Source organism: Protopterus annectens, chromosome 13.part0 (assembly GCF_019279795.1).
Source record: "Protopterus annectens isolate FY-2018-M chromosome 13.part0, PAN1.0, whole genome shotgun sequence".
NCBI lineage: Eukaryota > Metazoa > Chordata > Ceratodontiformes > Protopteridae > Protopterus > Protopterus annectens.
In genome coordinates this window covers 507,141,531-507,168,917 of record NC_056747.1, presented here as the reverse complement: position 1 = coordinate 507,168,917, position 27,387 = coordinate 507,141,531, and the positions used below count along the sequence as shown (strand labels likewise).

General features: G+C 38.5%; 1 protein-coding gene across 1 annotated transcript in view; it reads right to left on the bottom strand.

The window, feature by feature from the left end:
- Positions 1-27,387, bottom strand: part of CASTOR2 (cytosolic arginine sensor for mTORC1 subunit 2) — a 1,552,528-nt gene that overhangs the window by 337,798 nt on the left and 1,187,343 nt on the right. Inside the window, exon 3 of the mRNA XM_044054131.1 lies at positions 22,171-22,364. Coding sequence (XP_043910066.1) covers positions 22,171-22,364 — 194 coding nt within the window. The remainder of the gene's footprint in view (positions 1-22,170; positions 22,365-27,387) is intronic.

Here is a 27,387-nt window from a genome sequence, read left to right as displayed (position 1 = left end):
TCTTGCAGCTTTAAATATTGACAGAAATTCATAATGGTTACCACAAAAGTACAGACTACATGTACACTTAGTGTAAGCTTCCTGAGTGACTACAAAGCACAAAAAATGTGATAAGAATTTTATTGAACACATACTATGTACACTTAGTGTAGGCTTTATTGACCCTGGTCCTACATGTCTCCTTTATGACTGATTTTTTTCTATGAGACTTTAAGAGAACGGATAAGTCAGACACTGCCAAGTTTATATGTAAAATGAATACGTCTATCTATGAATTACAATTAGTGAATACTTCTACTGATTTGTTCAATTTTTTTAATGTTCTTTGCCCGATGATGCCGTTCTCTATGGGTTCCCAAAAATACATAAGAATTGAAACCACCGTCCCATGAGACCTATTATGTCAGGAAGGAGATGGACAATGGAGAATATATTGTTAAATTTACAGTCCATTCTGGGCAAATATCTTGGTAAGGTTAAAAGTTAAATAAGTGATACATGAGATTTTTTGGGATAAATTACATGAATGGCATAAATCTGAGAGAGATCATGAATTCACATTTGTGACATTGGACATAAATTCTCTTTTTATGGTAATTCCAAATAACTATGGTCTAAATGTTTTGTCAATTTTTATGTACAAACAGTGAAATATATGGGAGAGACATAGCAAGCATACATGAGCTGCTGGAAACAGTTTTAACTTGTAATGTGTTTATTTTTGACTCTCAAGTCTATCGCCAGGTATCTCGTGTGGCAATGGGCAAATCTACAGCGAACACTTAGGCCAACATTATCCTCAATCGGAAGACCAGTTTATTGAATTGTCCACCTTTATTTAGATCTAGGATATCACTTTATAAGCATTTTGCAGATGATGTTTTTCTAATCTGGGAGGGGGATCAGTTAGAACTGGTTGGGTTTAAGTACTTGAACACTATGACAAGTTTCTACAAATTTAAACTCAACTTTTCAAAGGATAAAATGTGTTTCTTGGATGTTAAATTGGAGAAAATTGATAATGCTATTAACACCAGTACATTTAAGAAAGAGGTCCAAGCCAACAGATACACATACAGAGATAGTATGCATGCCGCTCATACTTTTAAAGGCATTATCAAAAAAGCCAACTGCTGACAATCAGGATCAATACTGATATGGAAAAATGTTAACAAATGGGTGACATGCTACAAGAGTTTAGAGAGAGAATATGATGACAAATTACTAGATGAGTTTATGCACGAGGCAGTAAATGATACAGAAGGTTCAGCTAGATTTTTTGAGAGAGATAAAGGCACTTATAATATTGCTTCAATTACAAGAGGTAGACTGCATTTTTTTTGCGTTATACTACCACAAATAGTAGAACTAAGGAAGTTAAGAAAATTATATAAAAAATTGGGGTATCCTAGAAACACCACCAGAACTTAAGCAGCTTATTGGAAATAAACCTAAACTATTCTTGTTTTTTCAAAACAGGTTTATTGTTTTAACATATAAGAGAAATATCATAACAATTTTATACAAGTAATTAAAAATAGGTATTATTATAATATTCAACAAAACAACTAAAGTATTTACAAAGACATCCACTACAATCAGATCAATTAATTAAACTAAAATATCATGTTATTGAAATTAAAATTTTTTTAACAAATTTTGTAAATTATCCCATACAATAAAATATACAAGAACTATTCTAACTTAAAGAAATGGCTGGATTTGCTACAAGGACGAACTATAACAGCAGGAAGAAAACAGCAAGTAGGTGTGGGGCATTCCCATGTTATAACTGTGTTTGTTGCAGATATATATTGGCTGACAATGCATTTATAAACCCTAGAATGAAAAGAGGAGATCTCTAGATGTTTTGTTACATGCAATACAGATAAATATTGTGTTCTTAGTCACCTGTATAAAATGTTCAGGGTTTCATCTAGGAGAATGTACCCGAAAACTTAAGAATTGTATTACTGAACATCAGTCTGAGATACGGAGGAACATCAACACTAGGCACATTGCTGAACAAGGATTAGATCATGATTTTCAATTTAGAGTGATAGATGTGATGTGTAAAATATGAGAGGTGGAGATTTAAATAACATTTGGGAGGTTAGTGAGTATAATGGGATTGCTCACTTGGAGGCTGACTCTTTAGTTGGCTTTAATGCTGCGGTCAGTATTAAGCCTGTTCTAAAAATGAAACAGATGCGTGTAAAATTAAATGCAATTTTCATTCATTTGAATAGGCATTCTTTAAGGTATTTATATGTATTTTTCTAATGTATTTTATGTTCTTGGAATACAAGTTTCCCTTTGGGAAAATAAATTTACATTTTTATTGTTATACTGTGTTTTTAACTTCTGTAATCAACTGATTAGGAATGATTTTTGATTGGGGGCCATGTCACATGACTTTAGTTTGAATATTCTATATTATGGAGTGTTTTTTCTTTTTTATGTTCACAACGAAGAAGGGTAAAAACCCAAGAGATTTTTGTTTGGAATAAAACCAGTTGGCGTTTCCAGTGTGTGAAGACTCTTCTGGTTTGGCTTTCATAGAGTTAAGCAACTGCCCTTCAGAAAGCTGGTCTAAATTCTGCGGTTCCATCAAGTATTCCCTTCTGAAAATATACCAAAAGTTAAATATTTCAGAGCTCTCAGGGAAAAGTATAACAACTGAGTTTTCCAAAGCAGTTCACAGCCAGCACCTCTTTGTCAAAGAGAGACTGCTATGAGAAAGGAATGAAAGAGCATGGCCAATTCACCTCTCCCTGCATGCCTGGGGATCATGAGCACGGCATGCTTTCTTCAGTCAAGACAGCAGAACCTAACTTCCATGCTTTGAGGTTAGCGAGAGGAGTTGATAGCTGAAATATATCCATTGCAAAAAAGACAGACCACCCACTGGTGACATCCACTGTAGGTATCACCTTCCCTGGTGGAAAAAAATATGCACAGGGATGCAAGGGTTAGAAGAAAAACTTAAAACCACCCACATTAGCTACATATAAGCAATTTTTTGGATACAATAAAATGAAGATAACATTTTTTCCATTTTCTTTAAATTTTTGTCAGGTATTCAAGCAATTGAATGCAGTAAGTATATAATATTGGGCAATGGTTTTAAGTATTAACCTACCCTCAAACGTAAAAAAAAAAATTCCTTTTTTATAAGTAAATTAATAATCTTACTTGCATCTTCCTAATTATGTTAGCTCTTTTCCTTCCCAATTATATCTATATTTATCTTTAAACTTACTATCTAGTAAATGATTTAACTGTAAAGCTTGTTTTATTATTAAATTTCAGCAGTGATAATTCTTGAAATTTTTCAATTTCCTCATGTATTTCATCAATTGAATAATTTAAATCTCCTATAGTTAGTAAAATATCATTTGCAAAAAGTTGTATTTTTGACTGACGATCATTGTTAATTGAGAATCCATCAATTTTTCCATTGCTTCTTGTACTATTAGCAGTTCGACAACTAATGCAAACAGCAGAGGGGACAAGGGGCAACCTTGCTTTGTGTCTTTGTTTAAATTGATTCCTAGAGAAATGTAAGATCCACTTTTAACATGCTTTGGAGTGTGTGTGTGTGTGTGTGTGTATATGTATATATATATATATATATATATATATATATATATATATATATATATATAGATATGTGTGTGTGTATGTATATATATATATATATATATATAAAATTTTATTTTTTTTTTTAAATATTCCAATAAATTGTTCTGGAAATGCAAACGCTTCTAAAGTTTTAAATAAGTAGTTTCAATTTACAGAAATCAAAAGCTCCCTTGAAATCTATGCTAATTAGGACCAATTTCTTTAACATTCCTTTTGTTACATATACGTTCCTAACCATTTTACATTATCATACGTTAATCTACTGACTATAAATCCTGTTTTACATTTATTAATCTATTACATCTCTTAATCTTGTAGTGACAATGGAAGTAAATATTTTACAGTCTATATTCAATAATGAAATAGGTCTATATGACAAAACTAACTTATCCTTCTCTTGTTTAAGTATAGGCTGGATTACAGAAAATTTCTGAGTGAGGAATTATTTTGTCACTCTGAATTATCCTGAAATTGTCACTCAGTAATTCTAAAATACTTAGTGGAAGCAGAATATATAATTCCATACTTAAACCATCCAACCCCAGAACTTTACCATTTCCCCCTTTTTTAAAGCTTCCTTAACTTCTATTAGGGTAATAGGCATATTCAACAGAGATATTTATTGGTCATTAAGTTTATTAGTAACATTTTCCTTTAAATACTTGTCAGTTTTGTAATCCTGATTATTATTAAGATCCTCTTGGAATTTAATATTATTATTCCTCTATGTCAGAAGTAAGCTTATTAGTGTGAAGATTTCAGATATTATTGTTTTGTGCCTTTTTGCTGAACATCTTACTTGTATCAGCTAATCTATACACTCTTTTTGAAGTCATTGCATAAATGTGCCGTTTTATTTTTTCTAAAGCTATCTCTATCCATTATAACTGATATTTTCTAATTTAATGATTTCAGTATTACCTAATTTCTTTGTTGTTCAACCCTTGCTTTGTGCATTTCATCTTATATTTCTAACAACTCTATCCTACTTTCATTCTATTACTAGCCCATCTTCTCATTCTAATATGCATTTTGAGTCCCATAGTATGATTTCACTAACCTGACCATTAGCAAATATAAAAAGTTTTCAATGTCTTCCTTAAGATAACTCTTAATTTCTTTCAATTTCATCATATATACTATGATTTATTAACCCCTTTAAAACAACCTCTATAGATAAACACTCATTCTCCATCACCAGCCACAACAATAGATCTCTCAAACTAGTATATGTGGCCAAACTATTAGGTGTCCTCACTAATGATCAGCTTAAATTAAACTCCCACCTACAAATAAACAAAAAACCCACCAGAAACGTGGTATGCTCTACCGCCATTGTTGCTATCTCACTCCGTCTACTAAGTTCACTCTCTCTACCACATTCCTCATTGCTTCTCTCCTATATGGTGCCCCACTCCTAACTAACCTACAATCCACACACAAGTCAAAATTCTCCTCCTGCTATAATAAGATTGCCAAATTTGCCACTAGCCACAATTTTTTTACCCATCACTGTGCCGCTCTTCACAAACTAAAATGGTCAGTGCTACCCAATTATCTCAGTTACATTCAACTCACTCATGTTCACAAACTCATTTTAGCGCCTCCCTCTGTCCCTCCCTATCCTCCTCCTTTAAAATGGACCTTCCAGAAAGATCCTTAAGATCCAAAAATCAAAACTGGATAGAAAATGCATAAATCCACCCGCCCCCTCCCTGGCAAAAATCTCCTATCCTTTAACTCCCTACCACCATCCATCCATACCATCTTTAGTCACTCTTCCTTCAACACCTCACTTCACTCGCACCTAACATCTCTCTGGGAATGCTCCTGCTCCCATCCCGCATAACCTCTTCTCCTCTCTATACCTCGGACATCTCATGTACTCCAGAGTCCTATTCATTTCCTTGTAAAGTACTAGCAAACATTTACGATTCTTATTTTTCTTAACTTTGTTTCATATTGCATCTTTAAACACTAGGATTTTATTTGTACTTTTGTATTTACTGTAATATAACTACATGATTATAACTTGTATCTTCTATACCACATATGCAATTAAAATCCCCTAAAATTAAACTACCCTTCCAATGGCTTTGTAATAAATTTAAATGATCTTTAACTACTCTTGCAATATTCTAGGGATCCTGTGAATTTAGCCAGTGTATAGAGTTTGCCATTGTATTTAATTATAAATGTATATATTCTTTTATGATCAATAATGGATTTCACAACCTTGGACATCACAGTACATTTTCTCAAAAGTATAGCAGTTCCTCTCCTTTTTGTTAAAAGAAGCTGATAACATTTCATAACCCAAGTTACTTAAATAATGTATATCTATCAAGTGAGTCTCCTGCAAGAATATAATGTCTCCTCTATTTAATTTTAGATATCTCATTAAAAATTTCCTTTTGTTGCCATTTAATTCATTTACTTAACAGATAATGGATTAAAACTAACCATACTGTGTACTTACAAAGATTTCTTTTAAAATATATCATGTCACATCTATTTACAATTAAATTAATATGCTGGATATGACTAATGCATTCCTTCAACACTATCTTAAGATTCCACTTTTTTAAATTCTCCCTTCTACAAACTAAATTACTAAAACTCAAACAAAAACAAGTCTGCAATTTTAACTGTGTATATTACCAACACAACACAACCTACCATGGGTACCAAAGTTCCTATTTGCCTGTCGAATCAACAAACTATCATACTACCTCTGTCTACCAACACCTAAACATTTATCAAAAAATAGCCAAAAGCTTCTGTGACTTCACAATTAATATAATACTGTATACAATTTAATATAACAGACAATTGATTTAGTTATATACTTTGCCATTTAAAGCTATTCTCCCCATTACTACACAAGTTTAATAATCCTTGTCTATTACAAATAATCCAACACTGTACTTTACACCTGTTTATGTAATAGCAGTATACATTCTCCATTAAATATTCCTAAATTATTTGCTCGTTCAACATTATAACAAAATCACTATAAAAATAAATAGAGCAAAGTGGGACCTGAAGAGATAAAGATGTGTGTAAACTTACAGGGGGCAGGTGATATCCTACTAAACCATTAAACAAAAGGAAAATCAATGCACATATATATTCACCAAGCTAAAAGATATACACATAAACAAGTGTCGGTCTCAAAATTGTGCAACACTCAATATGATCAATACCAAAATATTTAAAAATCCTTTAACTTATTAAACTAATTCATAAAAATGTGTATTACTGTGGTCAATGACTTGCTATTTCTATGGGAGTAAAAAAAATGCAGTCTACACTGTATACAAAAGTTACAATATGCTTAATTCAAATCCCATTCTCCCTTCCCATGTTCAAACATTTTGAAAAATCTACATTACTTTATCAAAATGGATGCACTGATTCAGCAATATAACACCCAGACTTCAGCTCTGACTTGTGAAATGAGTTATTTCAAGTAGTATTAGTGAATATAACATACAGAATGCAAAAAGCTTCAAAGTTCACATGCCCAAACTTCAAATTTCAGTTTTCAGGATATTTTCAAATATTTTGAATGATTTTCTATATTAATTATATGATATATTGTACATACATGTACCTGCATATGGCAGCAATGTGAAATGCACAGCTTTCTTATAAGTACTTTAAATATATTTTTCTGTCTTATTTACCCATTAATATTCTACCTTATTCTATTTAACTTGTCTTTCTAAAAATCTCCCATCAAATAGCTATTTAATCATCATCTTGGTTAGAGATTACAGTACGAGTATACATTTCTGAACTTTCTAATTCCGCTTTTTTATTAATCTTACATAGTAAATATTTCACTTATGCGTGTTAATAAGATGTTTACTATTAGAGTATCACAAGCAATCCAGACTACATAATCTATATATATATATATATATATATATATATATATATATTTAAAAGAATGCCTGCTTAATTTGAAAATGTATTTAGCCATTGTGAACTGCTTCTTTGATCTAAGATTTACATCATAACATTAATAGTTTGATTACAGCTTGTGAGAATGACAACTCGCAGCACACTGTAGCTGCTAATTTCCTCTACAGGTTTCCCATTCTTCTTAATTATTTTAAGTTTTCTAATCAATAACAAACATCTAACCTAACTTCCATTAATATGTACAGTCAAGAGTTAATAACACTTTGCATAAGCTATTAACATTCAGGAAAATGTAAACAAATGCTATGTCAAGAGCAGCTTAATATAAAACAATACTATAGCTTTTGTTTTTCCAATTCTTCACTTCTAAGAAAAGAATAGAGAGTAGGTTTCCCACATATATACTTAAAAAGTTCCTTTCTGTTTTCACAGACAGTGATGGATTTAGATTTTATTCAAAACAGCTGAAGGCAGGAAGCAAGGCAAGCAAGAATCCAGCATTTCTTCTGACACAAATATAACATTTTTTTGTTCTCAAGTTTTTTGTAAGTGCTAGTCACATCATAAACAACTCATGAAAAGAATGTGTTACACAGGAACAATGAAAAGTACAGTTTTGTACCTACCATAAATGTAGATGTCCGATAGGTATGCATCTGCAGTCCTAACATATGGGTTTGTCCTGCCTCAGGCAGCCCTTCAGTCGGCCGGATTCCAAAGTCTGGGTCTGGCCTCGGCTGATGTCACACTTCACCCGACGTCATAGCTGCTGAGGTATAAAGGCATCAGCCGATGCCATTTTCCTCAGTGTTTCTTGCCCCAGATGCCAGGTGCCCTCTAGGAAGGCTAAATTTGGATAAATGCAGATAATTCCAAACAGTAGAAAGCAAAATATATATACTATATATATATATAAATATATATATATATATATATATATATATACACACATACAAACAAATACACCATAATAGATTCCCCTAGCTAGCTAAAAGAGGGGTAAGTACCCTAGGAATACCACAGAGGGGAAGGAGGGTGGATAATCCTGACTGCAGATGCATACCTATTGGACATCTACATTTATGGTAGGTACAAAACTGTACTATGTCCTTCAAGGATGCATCTGCAGTCCTAACATATGGGTAGAATACCATAGCCAAACTGGGGGAGGAGGCACTAAGATAATGATGGTGTAGTTAAGATCCCTTGCAAAACAGCAGTTGCAAAACCTGCCCGGGATCTGGAGTATAAAGGAAGATTATAATGCTTGGCAAATGTATGCACGGAGCTCCAAGTAGCAGCTTCTAAAATGTCTTTGGTAGCCACTCCTCATAGGAAAGCTGTAGTGGTGGCTGTAGCTCTTGTGGAGTGAGGCCTGATATTTTCAGGAGTTGTCTTTCCATGAAAAGAGTAGCAGAATCTAATGCAATTTCCTATCCATTTTGAGATTGTCTGTTTTGAAATTGCTTTTCCTTGCACTCCTGTTGCATATGCTACCAGAAGCTGGTCAGTTTTTCTGCTGACCTTAGTTCTGTCCAGATAGCGCAATTGTCTGTGCACATCCAAGGTGTGTAGTAGTCTTTCCCCCCTGTTCTGTGGGTTGGGGAAGAATGTAGGTAAATGAATAGCTTGGTTCAATGATACCCTGGAGACCACCTTTGGCATAAAAGTAGGATTAGTTCTCAGAGACACTCTATCCTGATGGAAGATAAGGAAAGGCTGTACTGCCATTAATGCCTGTAACTCAGATACCCTTCTTGCTGATGTGATTGCTAGCAGGAATGCAGTTTTCCAAGATAAGTACTGTAAGTCTGCTGTTGCTGCTGGTTCAAAAGGGGGAAGTGTTAATTTTTCCAGCACAAAGTTGAGATCCCATGCAGGTAGAGGTGGTTTCCTTGGAGGCTTTACGTTTTTGATTCCTCTCAAGAACTGCCTGAGTAGAGGATGAGAGAAGACAGGAGGATCCATGTTGTATTCTGCTGAAATTGCTGATGCATGAATCTTAATGGAAGAGTAGGACAGGCCATTGTGGAACAGTTCTGCTAAGTATTCCAGGATGTGTGCTATGTTTGCCCATGAGACATTTTCTCCCTTTGCTGCACTCCAAATGAGGAATCTTTTCCATTTGGCTGAATATGTTTTCCTTGTGGAGGGTCTGCGAGCCTCCAGGATAATGTCCTTAACCCTCTGAGACAAATCTGGTTGATTTTGTTTTATGCAATATTCCAAGCAGTTAGCTGTAGTGTTTTCAAGTTTGGATGCAGGGTCTTGTAGTTGTTCTGTGTTAGAAGTAATGGACATAGAGGTAGAGGCCATGAGTGTGCCCGAGACATGCTTCTCAGTAGCGGGTACCAATGTTGTCTTGGCCAGTCTGGAGCTATCAGGATTACCTTTGGCTGTTCCTCTCTGATCTTCAGTAGGACTTTGTACATCAAAGGAAGAGGTGGGAATGCATATGCTGTCAGGTTTTTCCAGCTGAAGGAAAGGGAGTCCACCCTCCAGGCAAGTGGGTGGTATACTCTTGAGCAGAATTTCTTCAATTGGTGGTTGTGTGGGGAGGCGAACAGGTCTATCTCTGGCATTCCCCATTTCTTTGTTATGGTTTTGAAGATATCTGGATGCAGCATCCATTCGTGAGCATCCGTGGTAGTTCTGCTTAAGGTGTCTGCTAGTGAATTTTCTTTTCCTGGTACAATTCTGGCCTGCAGTTGAATGTTGAGATTCAGGGCCAAATTCCACAGGTCCATTGCCATCCAGCATAGAGGGTATGAGTGTGTACCTCCCTGTTTGTTGATGTACCACATTCACTGTGGTATTGTCCGTCCTTATCAGTAGGTGACCTTGTTGGAGGAATGGTCTGAATGCCTGGATTGCATGTTTCACTGCCAGCATCTCCTTTAGATTTGTGTGTAGATTCAGCTGGTTTTGGGACCATAGGCCTTGTATACACTCGTCTTCCATGTGTGCCCCCCCCCCCCCCAGCCTAGGTCTGAGGCATCCGTGGTGATGGTCTGGCTTGGATGTGGTTTGTGGAAAAGCAATCCTCTGTTTATCCAACAGGCCTGAGCCCACCACAGGAATTCTTTTTTCAGGCATGGAATAATTGGAATCTGGGCTTCTAGACTGTGCTTGTGTTGAGACCATACATTCCTTAGGTACCATTGCAACTTCCTCATATGCAGCCTGGCATGTGGGATCAATATTATGCAGGATGCCATGTAACCCAGGGCTTGCAGGACTTTCCTTGCAGTAAGCTGAGTTTGTGTTGTTAATGCCATGAAATAGACTGGTAGTTGCTTTTGTTTTTCCTCTGTGAGAAAAGCCATCTGAGTTGTTGTATCCAGTTCTGCACCCAAAAATGTTATCCTTTGGGATGGTACTAGCCTTGACTTTTGAATGTTGACTGTGTATCCCAAGGCTTGCAACAGTTGTATGACATTGGCCAAATCCTTTGTTAATTTTGTCTTGTTGTCCGCTTGTATTAGGCAGTCGTCCAGGTACGGGTAAATTTGAATTCCCTGAAGCCTGCAATGAGCAATTACTGATGCCAGGCATTTCGTGAATACTCTGGGCAGTAGATAAGCCAAAGGGCAATGCTGAGAATTGATAATGCTCTGATCCTGCAAGAAATCTGAGGTGTCTTCTGCAATCTGGTCGTATAGGGACGTGCAGGTATGCCTCCTTGAGATCTAGAGTCACCAGCCAAGACTCCTTGCCCAACATGGGAAGAAGTTGCTGGAGGGTCAGCATTTTGAATTTTGGAACAATGAGGTATGTGTTCAGTGCGGACAAGTTGAGAATAGGTCTCCATTGATTTTCTTTTCTTGGTACAAGGAATAGTCTGGAGTAAAATCCTTGGCCTTGTTCCATAGATGGTACCTTTTCTATTGCTCTCATCCTTAGTAAGTTTATGATTTGTTTTAGAGCCTCTGTTTTTTGGCTTGGTGGAAGGTTTGGCATTCCTCTGTTTTTTGGTAGAGTGTGGAAGTGAAACCTGTAGCCCTTGTCTATTGTTTGTAAAGTCCATTTGTCTCCTGTAATGCAATGCCAGTTGTCTGAAAAGAAGGCTAGCTTTCCGCCCAAGGGTGCTTCCAGTTGTTCCCTGGTAGGCGGAATCAGAGCCAAGTCATTGTGTCTGTCCTGTGGTAGTGGTTGTAGTCGTAGCTGTGGCAGCACTTCTCTGGTTGGCAGGTTGCCACTGACGACCCCTGTAGGCACCCCTAGATTGACCTCTGCTCTTGGGCGTCTATTTCTGCCTCTCTGTGCTTTGGAGGTGTCTGGAAAGGACCAATTCTTCGAAGGCCAATTTCTGCTAAACCTCGGTGGTTGGACCTGCAAAAAATCCTTGACTGTTTGGACAGATTTTGCTTTTTCTTCCACTTTCTTTAGAACCTCCTGTGCAGGGGAGCCAAACAAACTTTGTTTCTCCATAGGAGCATCTAGGAGTTTTGACTTAACATGGTCTGGTAAGGATTGCTCTTTTAACCAGGCATGCCTTCGAATCACTGCTCCAGTCATAGCTGATCTAAAAGAAGCCTCCAGTGCATCATAGCCACATTTAAAAAAAAATGATTACTGACCTGCTGAGAGTTATGTACCAAATCCTGAAGGGACTTAGGGTCTATAGGTTCAGGAGAGGACAGTTTTTTATTTAGCTGGTCTAACAAAAATTCCTGGTACTGAATCATGTGAAATTGACAGTTTAAGGCCCTGGCCGAAAGAGAAGCAGATGTATAAACCTTTTTACCCCATCTCTCTAATGCTCTAGATTCCCTTTCAAAGGGAAGAGGGTTTTTGGCAGAGGCAGCTGCAACACCTTTAGGGCCCTGAGAAATGGTTTCTGGGTCTGCAACATGAGCCTTATACAAGTGGTAGTGAGTGTCCGGGACCCTGTAATATCTGTCAGGTTTGGCAGGGGCCGGAGGGAGAGAATCAGGGGCAGTACTGGCATCAGTATATGCATAATCAACAACTGATAGTACAGGACGTATGGCTAAAGGCCTATGCTGTGGTAAATGTAAAAAAATCCTTAGCCTTTTCCTTGAATCTGAAAAATCCTGGCCCTGCCATTGGAAGTGTTCCCTCATCGAGTGTAGGGTTTCCCCAAAAGAAAATTCTTCAGGTGGGGAAGCACAAGGAATGGAGTCTTCTGCATCAGAATCCTCATAAGGTGAATATGGGCCTTCCTGATGGTCAGAAATATCTGAGCCATCCAAGGAATAGTCTGTAGAGAGAGGTTCAGGGGGTTCAGTCCTAGGCCTCTTATCTGGAGGAGGTTGAGAGGCCCTGTCTGGGTGAGGTTGGGATCCCCTGATCAAAGAAATAAGATCCTGAGCCAGGCTGAGTATCTGGGAACTAGAGGTAGGCCTGAGAGAGGGAGCTTTTGTAGGCAAGGTCTTAGAAATTTTGGCTGCTTTAGCCCTGGAAAAGGCCTTGATAGACATAGAAGCAGGGGGTCTAGCAGCCCCACGTGCAGGAGTAGAGATGTCTAAAGGAATAGTGTCTGACAAATCCTGGGTGCCTGCTTCTGCAGCAGTAATTTCTGTAGCCGATTCAGCCATGGCCTGTGTGGCCTCGGTTATCGGTGGCATGCTTTCGGCCGAAGGGAGAACTGAGGACTCTGTTTCAGCCGAAACCGAGACACACTCGGTTGGCCTAACCGTGGTTTCAGCCGAAACCGCGGGCCGCGAGTGTCGGTCCTTTTCCTTGCGTTTTTTAGCTAATTGTGTAGTCGGAGTCTCCGACGGCATTTTATATGCAAAAGCGGGACCAAAAAACTGTTCGGCAAACTCCGACCGACGTCTAAGCGTCCGTCGGTTGAAGGAAGCACAGGCTAGACAAGCTGATACGTCGTGGTCTGGGCCTAAGCAAGGAAGGCAGTAAGAGTGGAAATCCTTATGAGGTATTTGTTTCCCACAAGTTAAACAATTATTTACTTTGTCTGACATAGTCTGAGGCAAGAAAGTCTCCCCAGTGGGGTACTTAGCTTTTTTAGAAGTCTTCGGTAGTAGAAATCTCTGGATCTGACCGACCGGCACTTGCGAACAGCTTCTGCTTCGGGCACCGCGCGGCAAGAAAGACTAAGGAAAATGGAGTCTGCTGATGCCTTTATACCCCAGCAGCTATGACGTCGGGTGAAGTGCGACATCAGCCGAGGCCAGACCCAGACTTTGGAATCCGGCCGACCGAAGGGCTGCCTGAGGCAGGACAACCCATATGTTAGGACTGCAGATGCATCCTTGAAGGACATCAAAGAAAACCATCACCAGCACTTTAACATTTCCAATTAGCATATCACTTAGCTCTAACATTCTGTTAACCTAACAATGCACATACTAAGCAAAGTTAAACAAATAAAAATAAAATTATTAACTTGTACAGTCAAAGTTACCAGTCCTATTGCTTAGGATTTAACAGCATTATCTTACGGGAAATATTTGTTTTACATTTATAAGTTAAATATACAAGTCTTTCACTGTGAATACAGTAAACCAGTAAAACTAACCATTTATATTCTTATAATGAAAAATGTTTTATCTTAAAAATATTAATATATATTTACATATGTTTTGAAGCTTAAAGTCCAATCCAAAATTTTTACTTAATGGGTAAACCCATTTTTTCAGACAATGAAAGTCCTGCTGAGAATTAAAGTCACTTGTTTTTACGATTTTTTAATTTTAGAAGTATTTTCCAAGAATTCAGCTCACTCTGTCTCTTAAGGGTATACTGTTCCAATCCATTTCTTCAGTAATGAGGATTTTCCTTTTGTCGGCAAAAATGGATGTCTTCTCCAGTGTGTTAAACATTTTTGTTCCTTCAAAAAGAAATAATTTCATCTTTGTAGGAAAGACCAAAGTGGCTTTAAGTCCCTTGATCAGTGGTATGTTTTTTTCTTTTACTCGTTACTTTATTGGAATAATCATCATCAAATCTGACAACATATTCACCTATTTTAATAAGAGGGATGGACCATGCTGTTTTTAATATTTGATCTTGTTCTAAGCTAGACAAACTTAACTACAATTGAACATTGTGGTGAGTTTGCTTTCTTCAAAAATCCTCTCATAGATCTATGGCCCATTTCAATTCCAAAAGATAAATTTGCAAGTAGATTTAATGCTTTAAGTAGCCAGTTTGTTAATTTTATTATACAGTCTCCCTCATACTTTTCAGGTATACCATAAATTCTGATGTTATTTCATCTCAGTCTAATTTCTAAAACATCAACTTTATCTATGACCACGTTATTTTGTTTTAACTTATTACAAAAGAGTACGCCTCCAGGCGTTTATGCAGTTAACGCCTACTGCGCTTCTAGACTTCACGTATTGCTTGTTCATATTTGAATTAATAATTCCAAAACCATGTTACATACAATGTATTCCAATATTTTATCTTGAAGCATACGTGATGGCAAACACAATTATATTGATATTTGACCTCTGTCAATGAGTATTTGTTAGAACTATAAGGTAATAACTTAATTTTTTAAAGGCTCAAGCCACACCCACTGGGAGTTAAAGGTACACACTCAAAACAGCTGTACTGGAGGGAATGAGTTAAAAGAAATTCAGTCTGAGATCCACCTTCAGTTATTTTCCCTTCATGATCATTTAATGATTCTTCCATACTGCTGATTTGTGCACCGTTTCATATGTATTTGAAATATTCCATCCTCTCTCCAGTCTCTTTTTTGAAACTTTCTATTTTGTTATCCAGTTTGCCTATTTTAAGTAATACATCCAGTATACTCGATAGTAATGACTGCATGTCTTTAACACAAAAATCCTGAGTGCCATTTCTTGAGTGGTTCATGTTGAAGTCTCCTCTCTCAATCAAGCAGCTGAAATTCTAACAGGAAAATTACAGCTTTTGAAGAACTTGAAGCTATATATATTTTTTCTCTATTAGTGAATAAAATTAGCTAACAAGTATCTACAAATTTTATTTTTTTGATTATATTTTCTGTCAGAGAAAGGTTTTCAGTCACATAGCTTTCACTAGTTGCTGCTCTTAGTTAGCCGTCTTGGCCCTGCCACCCCAGCCACATTGTTTTTTATTACTAACATTTATTTTGTTGTCAGGTTTACTATGATCAGGTAAACGCTTCCACAGTAGTGCATTTTAGGTCTAAGATGTTTAAGTGGATTTGTTCAAATACACTGCAGATCAAACAGGAGGTCACCTCTGAATGATCTACAAAAAAAGAACACAATTATTTCCAAACAGTCCAATATTTCTGACACTAAATTTTTAAGGAAACCTTTCTTTTTAAGTTGTTCCAGGGACTTGCTTAAATGCTAAAAAATGCAGTGTTTTTCACAATGGGTAAGCTCAGCAAGATGAGAAGTGGAATAATTGTGTTCCTGTACCGACTCTCAACATTCCTTGTAGAATTAGATGTGCTAAATTAGAATATGCTTCTCTGACTAGCAAATGCACATTACTCAGTTTATACTGCTTTGTACCATTACCCTCTGATCTTGTATAATTTCTTATAATTATGACCACTTATTTTGTAATCATAACTTAGATCCTGTTTGCAAAGTTTTGTGATGCAACATTTATCAACATTAAAGGTGTAGACTGATGTGAACTTTTGCACCTTTTAAAAGAAGTTATAACAATTACAGTCATCTGCACATTTGACTACCCACAGCTCAGTTCCACTTTACTACAGGTTCATAGGTAGGTACTAGGCTATCTGCCCAAGGGCATTTATAAGCCTAGCCAATGTGTGTCAGCTTTCACCGCCCCATTGATTAATTAACTGAGCCTCTGTCAAGAAGAGCCAATGAAGTGATCCCAGGGGTGTATTTTCTGTTACCCATCCACTCGTCAAGGTTTCTCTTGAAGTGCGTTAGTGAGGGGCTCTGCCTAATGTAGTTACGAATTTTGTTCCAAAGCATGGGGAGTCTCTGTGACAGGAATCTATCCCTCCAGCATGTTCTATTTATTGCTGTGGCGAGGTTTAGCTCACTAGAGCAAGTGGCTCGCAGTGACTTGGATTTCTTTAGGTGGAGCATGTCCATCAATTTTGAGTTGGACATGGCGTTGTAAGTTAGGCAGAGATCACCTCTGAGTAAGCGATATGCCACTGAGTACAGCTGGAGTTTTTCCAGTCGGACTGCATAGGACATATGTTTGAGGCCAGTAATCCTCTTGGTGAGGTACTTTTGTGGTCTTTCCAGCTTGTTGGAAGTGTCTTGTGAGGTACATCCCAAATGGGGCATTGTACTCTATGATGGGTCTGATGAGTGATGAGTAGAGGGGCACTATAACCTCTATTTCTAGATGCGAACCCTTAAGTAATTAGATGGACTACATAGAAGGATTTCCTAACTACTTTGGCAATATGATTGTCAATGGAGAGATTACTAACTATCTGGGTCCCCAGATCTCTTATTACCTCTTGTGTATTAAGGGAGCTGCCACCTATGTGGTGATTCATGGGTTTGTTTTTCCCAAACGGGATGACTATGCATTTTTTTCATTTAGCTTGAGACCATGACTTTGACACCAGGCGTCCGTCTCAGTAAGGCCCTTTTGGAGAATGTCTGTGTCAGCCAGAGTGTCAATTATGGTTCCCAGTTTGCAGTCATCGGCAAACTTGGTTAGCCATAGTCCTCCTATGTTTGCCTGTACTTCTGAGAAGTAATGCCGAACAGTAGGGGTCCCAGGACTAAGCCTTGTGGGACACCGCTTGTGACTGGTTTAGAGTTGGACCTGGGTACAGTCTGAAAATGTGGCCTTGCTATAAAACCCTGAGAAACACCAGCAGCAACCACCAATCCAGATGTGCACCCATCATCACTTGCTGCATCCACTTTCTCATTCAGTGTTTTACTTGCTAAACTACACACTGTTTTACATTTAATATATCAATCACCTTAGAACATTCAAGGGAAGTAGCTCACACAGTTAGTCCTTCAAATAATGCTGTGTTCGCTCTCTCTTCAAAAAGCTTCCACAAGATTCAAAGGGCAAATTCTCACCTTAATGGACATATAATATTACATATGTAAAAGTAGTAGGCATCTTCCTTCTGGTATAACATTTTGAGTAACTTCTACACAGACTCTTTCCACGTCTCTCCACAGATTCCTGGTCAGGTTGTTGGGTTTAAAATTGTTTTGGTCTGGTCCGACATGTACCCCATCCTCCTTTGTGAAATGGTAGTTCTGCAGCTTATTTTCACAGAGAGAAGTATACATTTTGTTGAACGAGACTGACGGAAGAGCAAGGCTGACTATTACATTCAGCAAACTACCTCTCCCTTTTGTTAGGGTTTCAGCAGATGGTGAAGACCCTATCTTATAGAAGGACCTCCAGTAACTGAATTTCATACATTGAAAAACTGGTATTTCCCTCTCCATATTGAAGGTCTCCCTTTCATTGTCCATTTCTTAATTTTGCTAGACCACCATTCAACACCCCTCTCCCCCCACTCATCAGTCTGCATACTCTGGTCGATCACCATGGTTCCTTGGCTACTCTTAGTCTTATACCATAGAGCCCAGTTACCAGTTCATCTTCTCAACATTCTGTACTCTTCTGCAGTACTGAAGCAGACGCAAACTGCTAGATCTAGACAAAGTAGAATTTCTTCCTCAGGGCTTTTTTCCCCTGACACTGCTGACCATCTGTTCTGCCTTCCTCCACTGCTATTTACATTTTCTAAGTAGTGATCACATGGTGAGTTTTAATACTCGAAACACCGTCCTTTCAGCAGTCTGCTAAATACACCACCAAAGTGCAGAGTGTAATGCTGGGATCTTGCCACATGCACACCTCCATGTGTGCATCAAATATGGCTAAAATATGGTGTTTGGCAAAACCTCACACTTGTGCTTCAATTGCTACCGCCTGGCCTCAAGCAACCATCACTAGCGATGAGGATTAGAGGCAGGGGAATGGAACTTTTACAGTGATCCAGGCAACTGGGGTTGCTTAATAGCCTCAGAACTGTAAGAGTCAGGTGGAACAGTGAAAGGGCATGACCTGTTCACATCTCACAGGTGAAGTGTGAGCTATGCACACTTGGAGATGCACACTGAGTCAATGAGATCTTCCTGGTGCAGACTGGGGAAACCACACATTAATGCTTCCCAGGGCAGGTTGGGACTACTAGGAGAGAACACCCCTTGCGGAAGTAAGGGGACAACCTCTATGGTCATCCTACTGGACAATCTCACCCAGTGTTTTGCCAAGTGCATCCAAGAAAAAAGGCACAAGCAAGAAAACCTGAAACGCTTCTAGATGGCTGCGTAGCCCCTCATGGCTGACTCTTGCCCTAGTGAGGGGAAACAAATGGGTTAATTGGTAGGGAGGGGGTTGAAGATAAGCAAGGTAGCGGGGTTAAAAAAAAGGCAATGTGGATTGGACTACCTCCTTCCAACAGGATGGATGACCTGGTATCAGGTAATAACTGCTACCTTTCCCAGACAGCTTCCCTAAGTGCCATGATCATTACTCAGACCTATATCATTAGTGTCAGACCTTTAGCTGTACACCCAACAGTTGGGTCAGCAGCAAGATTTTTCTGCCCTCACTCTTACCCATGTGCTATCTAGATTTATTAATGTTGCTAATAAAGTCAGAACTACTTTATGGGTACATGAATGAATTCAACAAAGACCATGTATCACAAACAGCAAGGGTCAAGTATATTTATACCCATTACTGTGTAAAGTGAAGTGCTTAAATTCTGAGTATAAAGGTCTGTTCTAGCTATGCCTTTTATTGTTCAGAAGTCTTTGGGTATACTGCATCCCCCCCTCCCATTTACTCACTCGGTCATTTTATGAAGGCATGAATATCAAAACAAATATGAAAGGAAGGAGAATGGAAGATGTAGAGTAACTGGAAAGACATTGGTATATGATCCATGGTTTGACAGACTTTAAAAGATAAGCTCATACACAATTTATCAAAGGTTTTAAATCCAATTCATTTTTTAAACAGCTTTATTAAATGATCACTTAAGACATAGGCAAAAATATTAACAGAAAAACATAACATTTTTTCCATTCATTTACATCACATTTTTTTCATCACTATCATCCTTCCAGCATTCCATAAATTAGTCAATTCCTGCCTTCTCTTAAACCTATTTCCTCCTGTACATAATTCTGCATGCACTTTTCCCACAATTTACATTTATAGCTACACAGTTTACTCTTTCCCTTGTTTAAAGATTCCCTCTTCCAGTCTCTCTCTCTCCACAATATTCATTAATTCAAATACAGTTGGTTTAGACTCTGATTTCTATTTTCTAGTAACTGCATTTTTGACACCCAACAGAATCAACTTAAGGCCTTACTGTGTCTAGGCAACACTAATGCTTTGGCAAAACATGTATTTGAGTCTGGCTTTACACACAGTTTTGGTTTTAAAGCAGTAGAAGTTATATCTGAGGATCCACGGGGGGGGGGGGGGGTAGAACCCGCAGCCTTCTGCATCAAAAGCAAGTATTCTACCTGTTGTGCTACTAACGTAAAACAATTTGGCATAAGCAGCACTGCTTAGGCCAAGTCTGTTTGTGTTAGTAGCACAACAGGCAGAACACATGTTCTTGGATGCAGAAGGCTGAGGGTTCTACTCAAGACAGTATGTAGATGGATTGCTAATACTGTACTGTACTGTGTTGTACTTTTAAAGGGGGTGGAATTGGTGGATGCTGCAGTCTTGAGTATGTCCTCTTTGGGAGAGATACCTAGTAACTATGAACATGTTATCAGTTTGCCATCTATTCCCTATTGCAATATTACTACCTTCTTATTTTTTAATGTAACACACAATTTATTCCTCAAGGGCAACAGGCACTTTATTTGTAGATGAAACAATGAAATATTAAGTTATTTGCTGGCAGCTCACACTTCTCCCTTCCAAGTGAACATCACTGCTACACATTTCAAAAGAAAAAAAATTACTACAGGGTCTGGGCTGGCCATATTTTGGTTGCCTTTTGTTCAGTTTGCGCTTGAAAGTTGGTACCCCACAATTCCACTAAAGTGGGTGGGGTTACATAATTATGCGCGCAAATTTTATGTTTATCAGCATACAGATCTGTTGTACCTATTTTTCATGGGCCTTTGTCCAGATTTTTGATGTTTCCTGGTTGAGAGGTATGAGTGACACCCATCGCGTGGCAAATATTTTTAGGTGGTAATTCTTATATGACTGACACAAACAAGGAAATCCTATAAAAATGGAACAAAGTGAGAAGTCACTTGGTCTTTGAACACAAGACACCAGCCTGGATTTTCACTGGGGAAGTACACATTGGTATAGCATACCGTTAAATTTAACTTCTACCCAAACTTACTCAGTAGTACAGGGAGAACATTTAAAGCCATGCAATCCTTTCCTATCTGCTACACCTCCAAAACCCGAAGTACAATTCTTAACTCACACTACTACTAGACATTTAACTGCTATACCATTAGCTTGGAGCAAATGTTTGCCTTAAATGTTTTCAATGACTAAGTAATTATGCCATTTTAACTGATGCCCACTCACTGCCCTACAATGAGACAAACACTGAGCTTCACAATCACTAGCTACGTAACACTTGGTGACCCACACTTCACTGGAAATGAGTGGACCACAACACCATCAAAATATTTACATAGATGTTTTATAATAAGCTGCTGAAGTCCATCAGTGTATTAAAAGGAGTTACCAGCAACCTCCTACTGGCACCTTTAAGGATGGCTATTGCTTTAAAACATTCCTCCCAAGAAAGAGCAAAGCCTATAACCTCTGATGTCCCCCCACTCTTAAAAGACCCTACCAACACCTGTACAGCTAACTAATCTAAGCCTTGAAAAGTACGCTATTGGTGATCTGCCTGTGAACAGACTGGACACTATAAATACTGCTTTAATATATTACCTTACTTTCCACCTTAGGTCAATTTAAAACTAGACTCAAACAACATTTGTCACTTAACTGGCTATGTCAATGTATCAAGTCTGGCTAACTCTCTCTAGAATGTGTAAAAATCTGTTAATCAGTTTACTGTGTAATTTAATTTAATCCTGACTTGTGCTCAGGATTAACTGTAACCTGTGGAACTTGTTTAACTTGCTTACTTATGTAATCTCTGTAAAACCTGTTTGTAATATGTAATGCTGTATCTGCTTACCCTTGGAGCTTTTCTCCCTGGGCCTCCGCTGAAAATGGACATGCATCCAGTCGGACTATCCCGGTCAACAAATGTAAAATAAATAAAAATAATATCAGTAGTTATAATCAACTTCTGCAGCAAGCTAAGAAACTTCTTGGCTGACACAGAATTCCGAGTGATGAAAAAATACCACATTCTGAAATGTGAGCTAATTTACTGAACATTCTAAATGATGGAAAATATCATAAAAACATTTACACATTCAAAATAATTTTAAACTTGAAAGGATAAGCACTACAAGTCACCATCTTAATAAGTCATGCATCACAGTAAACATGTCTCAAGTATTTACACTTTTATTTCAACAGAAAAGTGGCTTTTCCAGATTTATCTCCCTTGTAGCAGTCCGAAAAGTATTTAGTAATCTAAGTGGTAATGCACAAATAGTTTTCCAGCCTTACCAAGATAAAATCTGTTTGATAAGTCGACAGCATGAAAACAGAGATGTTGTGGTCTGCCAATGGTGCAATCACAGACTTTGCGATTTTAGTAACGCCAATTGGCTGAGAGCTGGAAGAGCTCCCCCCTCCAGAAACAACATTCAGTGCTAACCATACTGCATCTGCAACACTCAAATGATCAGATTCTGGAAATTCTGGAAAAAAATAGAAAAGTGAAAATTAAAACTTCGGTACATGTAGACAGAAAATGTTTACAAAGCATTCAAGATGCATCTTTATGAAGCAATCATGAAGCTCTTAAAACATCAAATCAATGCTCTGCATCAAGGACGGATTTTTTTTTCTTTTGCTTTCAGCCTTCAGTCTTTCCCTCCTTTTGGCATCATGAACTACCTTTTAAATAATGCTACTTTAAAGAATAAGTAGCAAAAAATTAATTATAATCATCCAAACATATTGCCTACCTTTAATATTCTTAGCTAACTGACGAAGGCAAACAACACAGTCTTCCAGCCATGCAAGAAACAGTTACACTGCAAGCAACAAATTCAGATGCTATGAAAACAGCCAAGCTCTATAGCAGAAAAGGATGGAGGCCTTACTGTGACCCCGGTGACCAGGGTTTGATTAGCAGTACTAGCACTAGATGAGCCAGGCAGGCACAACAGGAGAAATGAAGAGGCATGGCCCACACAAACTCTGTGTGTGACCATGCTTGTGCGCACTCTGAAGCTTACAGGATTAGTGTGATTTCTGTGGTGGAATCCAGAACCCCCCCCCTCCCCACTCGTGTAACTGAGAGGGGCCTGCTGGGGGGGGGGGACATCCGTTGTAAAACTTTGGGAGTGGTCTGTACGGTCAGCTCACTGCACAACCTCCCCAGACTTTATCAAGTGTGTGCATGGGGGTTATGGCACAAGCGAGAAAAAGACAAACCGCCTAAATGATGGAACGATGGCCTCTCCTATTCACTGTGTAGCTCCAATGATGAATAATGAATAGGTCCATTGGTCAGAAAGGGGCTAATGATTGGCAAGGATCAGGGGCAAAAAAACAGCTGTGAAGATGAAAGGTTGTAGCACTGGTATCACCAATGGGAATCTGGTAAAAGAATACAAACTTTTCACTGCTCAATGTGTTAAGTACAATTTTTTCTTAAGTTAAATTTCGACATAGTACATGGAGTATCACAATTACGCTACATAGTTAGGAAAAAAAAAATCCTATGTGCATTTTGGATGTAAACAAGGTGCTTAAGTTTTGTTATGCACCTTTCAGCACTATTAAACGTCAATCTTGTGCTACAGCACAACAGCAGCATCTGAAGCACTTTCACAACTCTGACACATTTTTTGTGACAGTGAAGTATCTTAGCAGTTTTTAAAGCCATGCAATCAAATTGGCAAAAATTTCTACCTGGTCTGTGTTTCTCACTGTTAAAGGCTGTACATCACTTTGCATTCCTACACTTTTTTGTAACCGGTAGTACATGGAACACAAAGCTCCATGTACTATAATGAATTACAATAAAGTCTCTTTGATTGTGACTAACATACATTTGCCACATGGATATCAAGACTTGCTTTCTAAGCTTTGCTTCACTCCACTGTCAGTGAATTTCGTGGTATCCATTTCTTAAACACAAGATGGTTATTAATCAGAAGCCCTATCTTAATCCTCTATATTATGCATTATCCACATAAAAGCAGGACTAGGGTACACATTTGTTTTCTTTACATACAGCACACACAATTCTCCCAACTAGAAATGCATCACGCAGAAAATGCACCCACTTCAAAGGTAAGCCAATTGAAGCATGTAAGAAGAATAACGATCATGGTTTCTCATCACTGTGACATTTTACTGTGCACAGAAGTTTCAGAACCAGGTTTTCTAACCCCACTGCAAGGGTTATGGTGTGCACACCCCTCAATCAATCGGACAACTGAAGCAAGTCATTCATGAAACCTGGCAGCTACAACTGCTCCGTGACAATTGTTTACTTCTTGGTTTAATATCTGCACGCTTACCTTGCTTCTTGCCTTTTGTTTATGCTTTACTGCAATTTAATTTTCTTAAATTTTACAAGAAACTTCTTGGTTAGGGTCCATTAGCATACACTGACATTGCATACTTTGACTGCAAAGGGATTACCTCTATCTGAGCTGTGGAAGGAGTGGCATTTTTATTTAAGGTAAGAAGAAAAGGATAAGGTTGAATCCTTAAGACATACCACAGTTCTATTTTGCATGAATTACAGTTTGCACACTTTCTTTGTATTTTGCTCTTCCTTTAATGTTTAATTTAGTTCAGATTTGTTTTTCTTTTAATGTTTTTCTCGACTTTTAAAATAAGTTTTTGGTTTTGACCAGCTCCTAGGGATACAGAACAGTATTTGGTTAGTGCCAATTGCTAGCAGTATACTCATCCATCCACAACCACTTTTCCCATTTTTCTACAAGGGGCTGGACTGTCACAAACAGTGAATCACCTAGACCCAAGGTTCATACAGTCAGCTGGCTAGCCTTGTCATACTTTTTCTTCCACACCACACACCTGCATGAACACTCATGCCTATGGTCAATTTAGAGTGTCCAATCCACCTACTGCACGTCTTTGGAATGTGGGAAGAAACTGTAGCACATGGAGAAAACCCATGCAAACACAGGGAGGACATTAAGACTCCACACAGAAGACACCCAAGCTGAGAACTGAAGTGGAGAACCTCTTGCTATGAGATGATAATGTTTGCCGCATGTTGCTTTTTTAGACTTGCTGGGATTACCTCTGTCTGAATTATGGGAGGAGCTGAGAAGTGGCATTTTGGGTTGCATGGCTAGGGTTTTCAAACCCAAGTGGTCATTCACCTAGTACAAACCTATGAACCTGCTTTAGTTTGAGATTAGCAAGAGAGGACAAGCTTTGGTCTAAGAACAGTTACAATTATTACTCTGCGACTACTTTGTTTTTTCTCATTCTGTCCTTATTGCATTTTTAATGCCAATGGCCCTCTAACTGCCAGTCCCTTACACAAAGCTGACTTTAGAAACACTTCCTAGTCTTACCTAATCTGCTTGTACTAATCAGTACAAATCATACAGGAGAAGCCCTCATCTGACATAACATTTTAAATTACCATCCCTTTCATATCTTTCCACTCACTAGGGGAAAACTACAACACCATATATACAGAATTAACCCCCTCCCCCTTTCAGCATAGTTGTAACATCTGGGAAGAGTTTTCAAGTCATGTGAGATCCTGCAAACTGCTTCTCAAGACACAACTTAGGATTAGTGTTGATGCGTTATTCTTCTTGACAGAACAAACAATGAACATTGATTCTTAGCCTTCCAAAAGGCAAGTGATAACTGGAGAGTAGTGACCTGCTTCTCAGAAACCAGCCTGGGATTAAAGAGACTGTCTTGCTCCTAGTGAGAGGAGGAGCAGAGAGACATTGATTTCTAGCAGCTTCTAAGTGGTGGTAGGTGTAAGACTTGCTATACTGACATAGTTGCTTTGGCAGAAGATTCTTCAGTTTAAATTTAGGACCAGTTTGATGTTCTGTGCATTATTTTTCTAAACAAGCTCCCAGAGTATAAGCCAAGATAACACTACAACTGTCCTAAAGACCTCAACAGTATATAGGAATGGACTAACCATCACTGGAAAGCTTTTGACCCACTTCTCACAGGTCTTGGAAGCATTTTATTTTTTAACTGCTGCCTGTTGACCATCAAGCTCTCCAATATCAATGGGTCGCTTCTTAAACATCTGACAGCCAGTTATGGAACTGTTACTAAGGAACCAGCTAGCGGCTTCTTGTTTAGTCAGCTCCCCTTTGCATGCTCACAGCACCCAATCGGTAGCATACAATGGGCCTTATGACTGACATTCATACCTTAATACCACCTTTAGACAATCCATATGTGACCCCCCCCCCCCCGGAATCCACCATGGAGCATGTGCCCAGATGCATGCCCCCATTTCAAGGAGAGGTGAGCCAGGCTTAATTCTCATTATTCCTCTCCTCTCCATTGTCAGCTTCAACAGACAACCACACTGCCAGTCAAACGATGGGTGCATGGGTAACAGCTAGGCCTTTTATCCTGCTGTACCAGCGGAGCCAACTAACCAGCTTGGAACTAATACTGCTGTTTCTGCTCCTACGAGAGGAACAGAGGGGCACTGCCCCCTAGCTGCCTGCAGCTACAATGAGACCAACATCAAGAGTAGCCTGATAACAGCAAACAGGTGAATTCATGTTGACCTCTGGGATCCTTCTATTCTATTTTTTGTTCTGTTCTTGGGGTAATACACCAGAGTGCTGCCAGCACTGTGACACAGAAGGGGAAAAGACATTACTACAGCCCAGGAGACCTGAGTTCAAACTGCAGCTCTGGTGTTGGAAAGATGGGTGCCCTCATCCTGAATGGGAGAACATGCAATCAGTTACATTTCATGACAGATTGCCAGAGGCTGGGGATTTTGTCTGTGGGTGGTAAAGGAAGCAGCTCCTCAGACATCACCCAGGCAAACCTCAAACCACATAGTACCATGTCCACAAATACACCCTTACCTCAATCTTAAACTACTCCTCCAAGTCTACACCCAAGGTCTCCAGAGGCATACGGTCACACAGCAATCTACCTGTAACAGCATACCTCAGAGACACTCACTTAGCTGAGCAAAGACAAGGTCACAGTCAAATGTTTATCTGGCACCAGAATTTTTGATGTAACCTTGACCTTTAGGTGCTCCCAATCCAAATACAAGTATGTCACAACTGCATGCATCACTAAACGCCCTTAGACAGTCCATCCTAGGAGAGATACAGACACAAGGTTGAGCTCGCCATGCATGTAGCAAAGTTAAGAGAAACACCTGTCCTGACTAGTATCTTGCCATATCTAAAAATTATTCCACAATTCCAAAGCAAAATATCATTGACTAATTGTCATTTCAAAAGGAGCTAGTGTGTGTCAGCATGAGAGGCAATGATTGATAAAGTCAGCGTGTTTCATCACAGATGGTCTGCATGTCTTGCTTCAGGGATTTCATACATTGACCAAGACTTTCTGCTCCCATACTGCTCTTTTTTTTTTTTTTAAGCAAGGTCAGTCTTTTGGACTTTCTAAACTAGCAAATTCCAATCCAATATACAGGAATGGGGCAGTGCTTAAAAAAATTGCCCAATCTTGAGGATTTCCTGTACATAC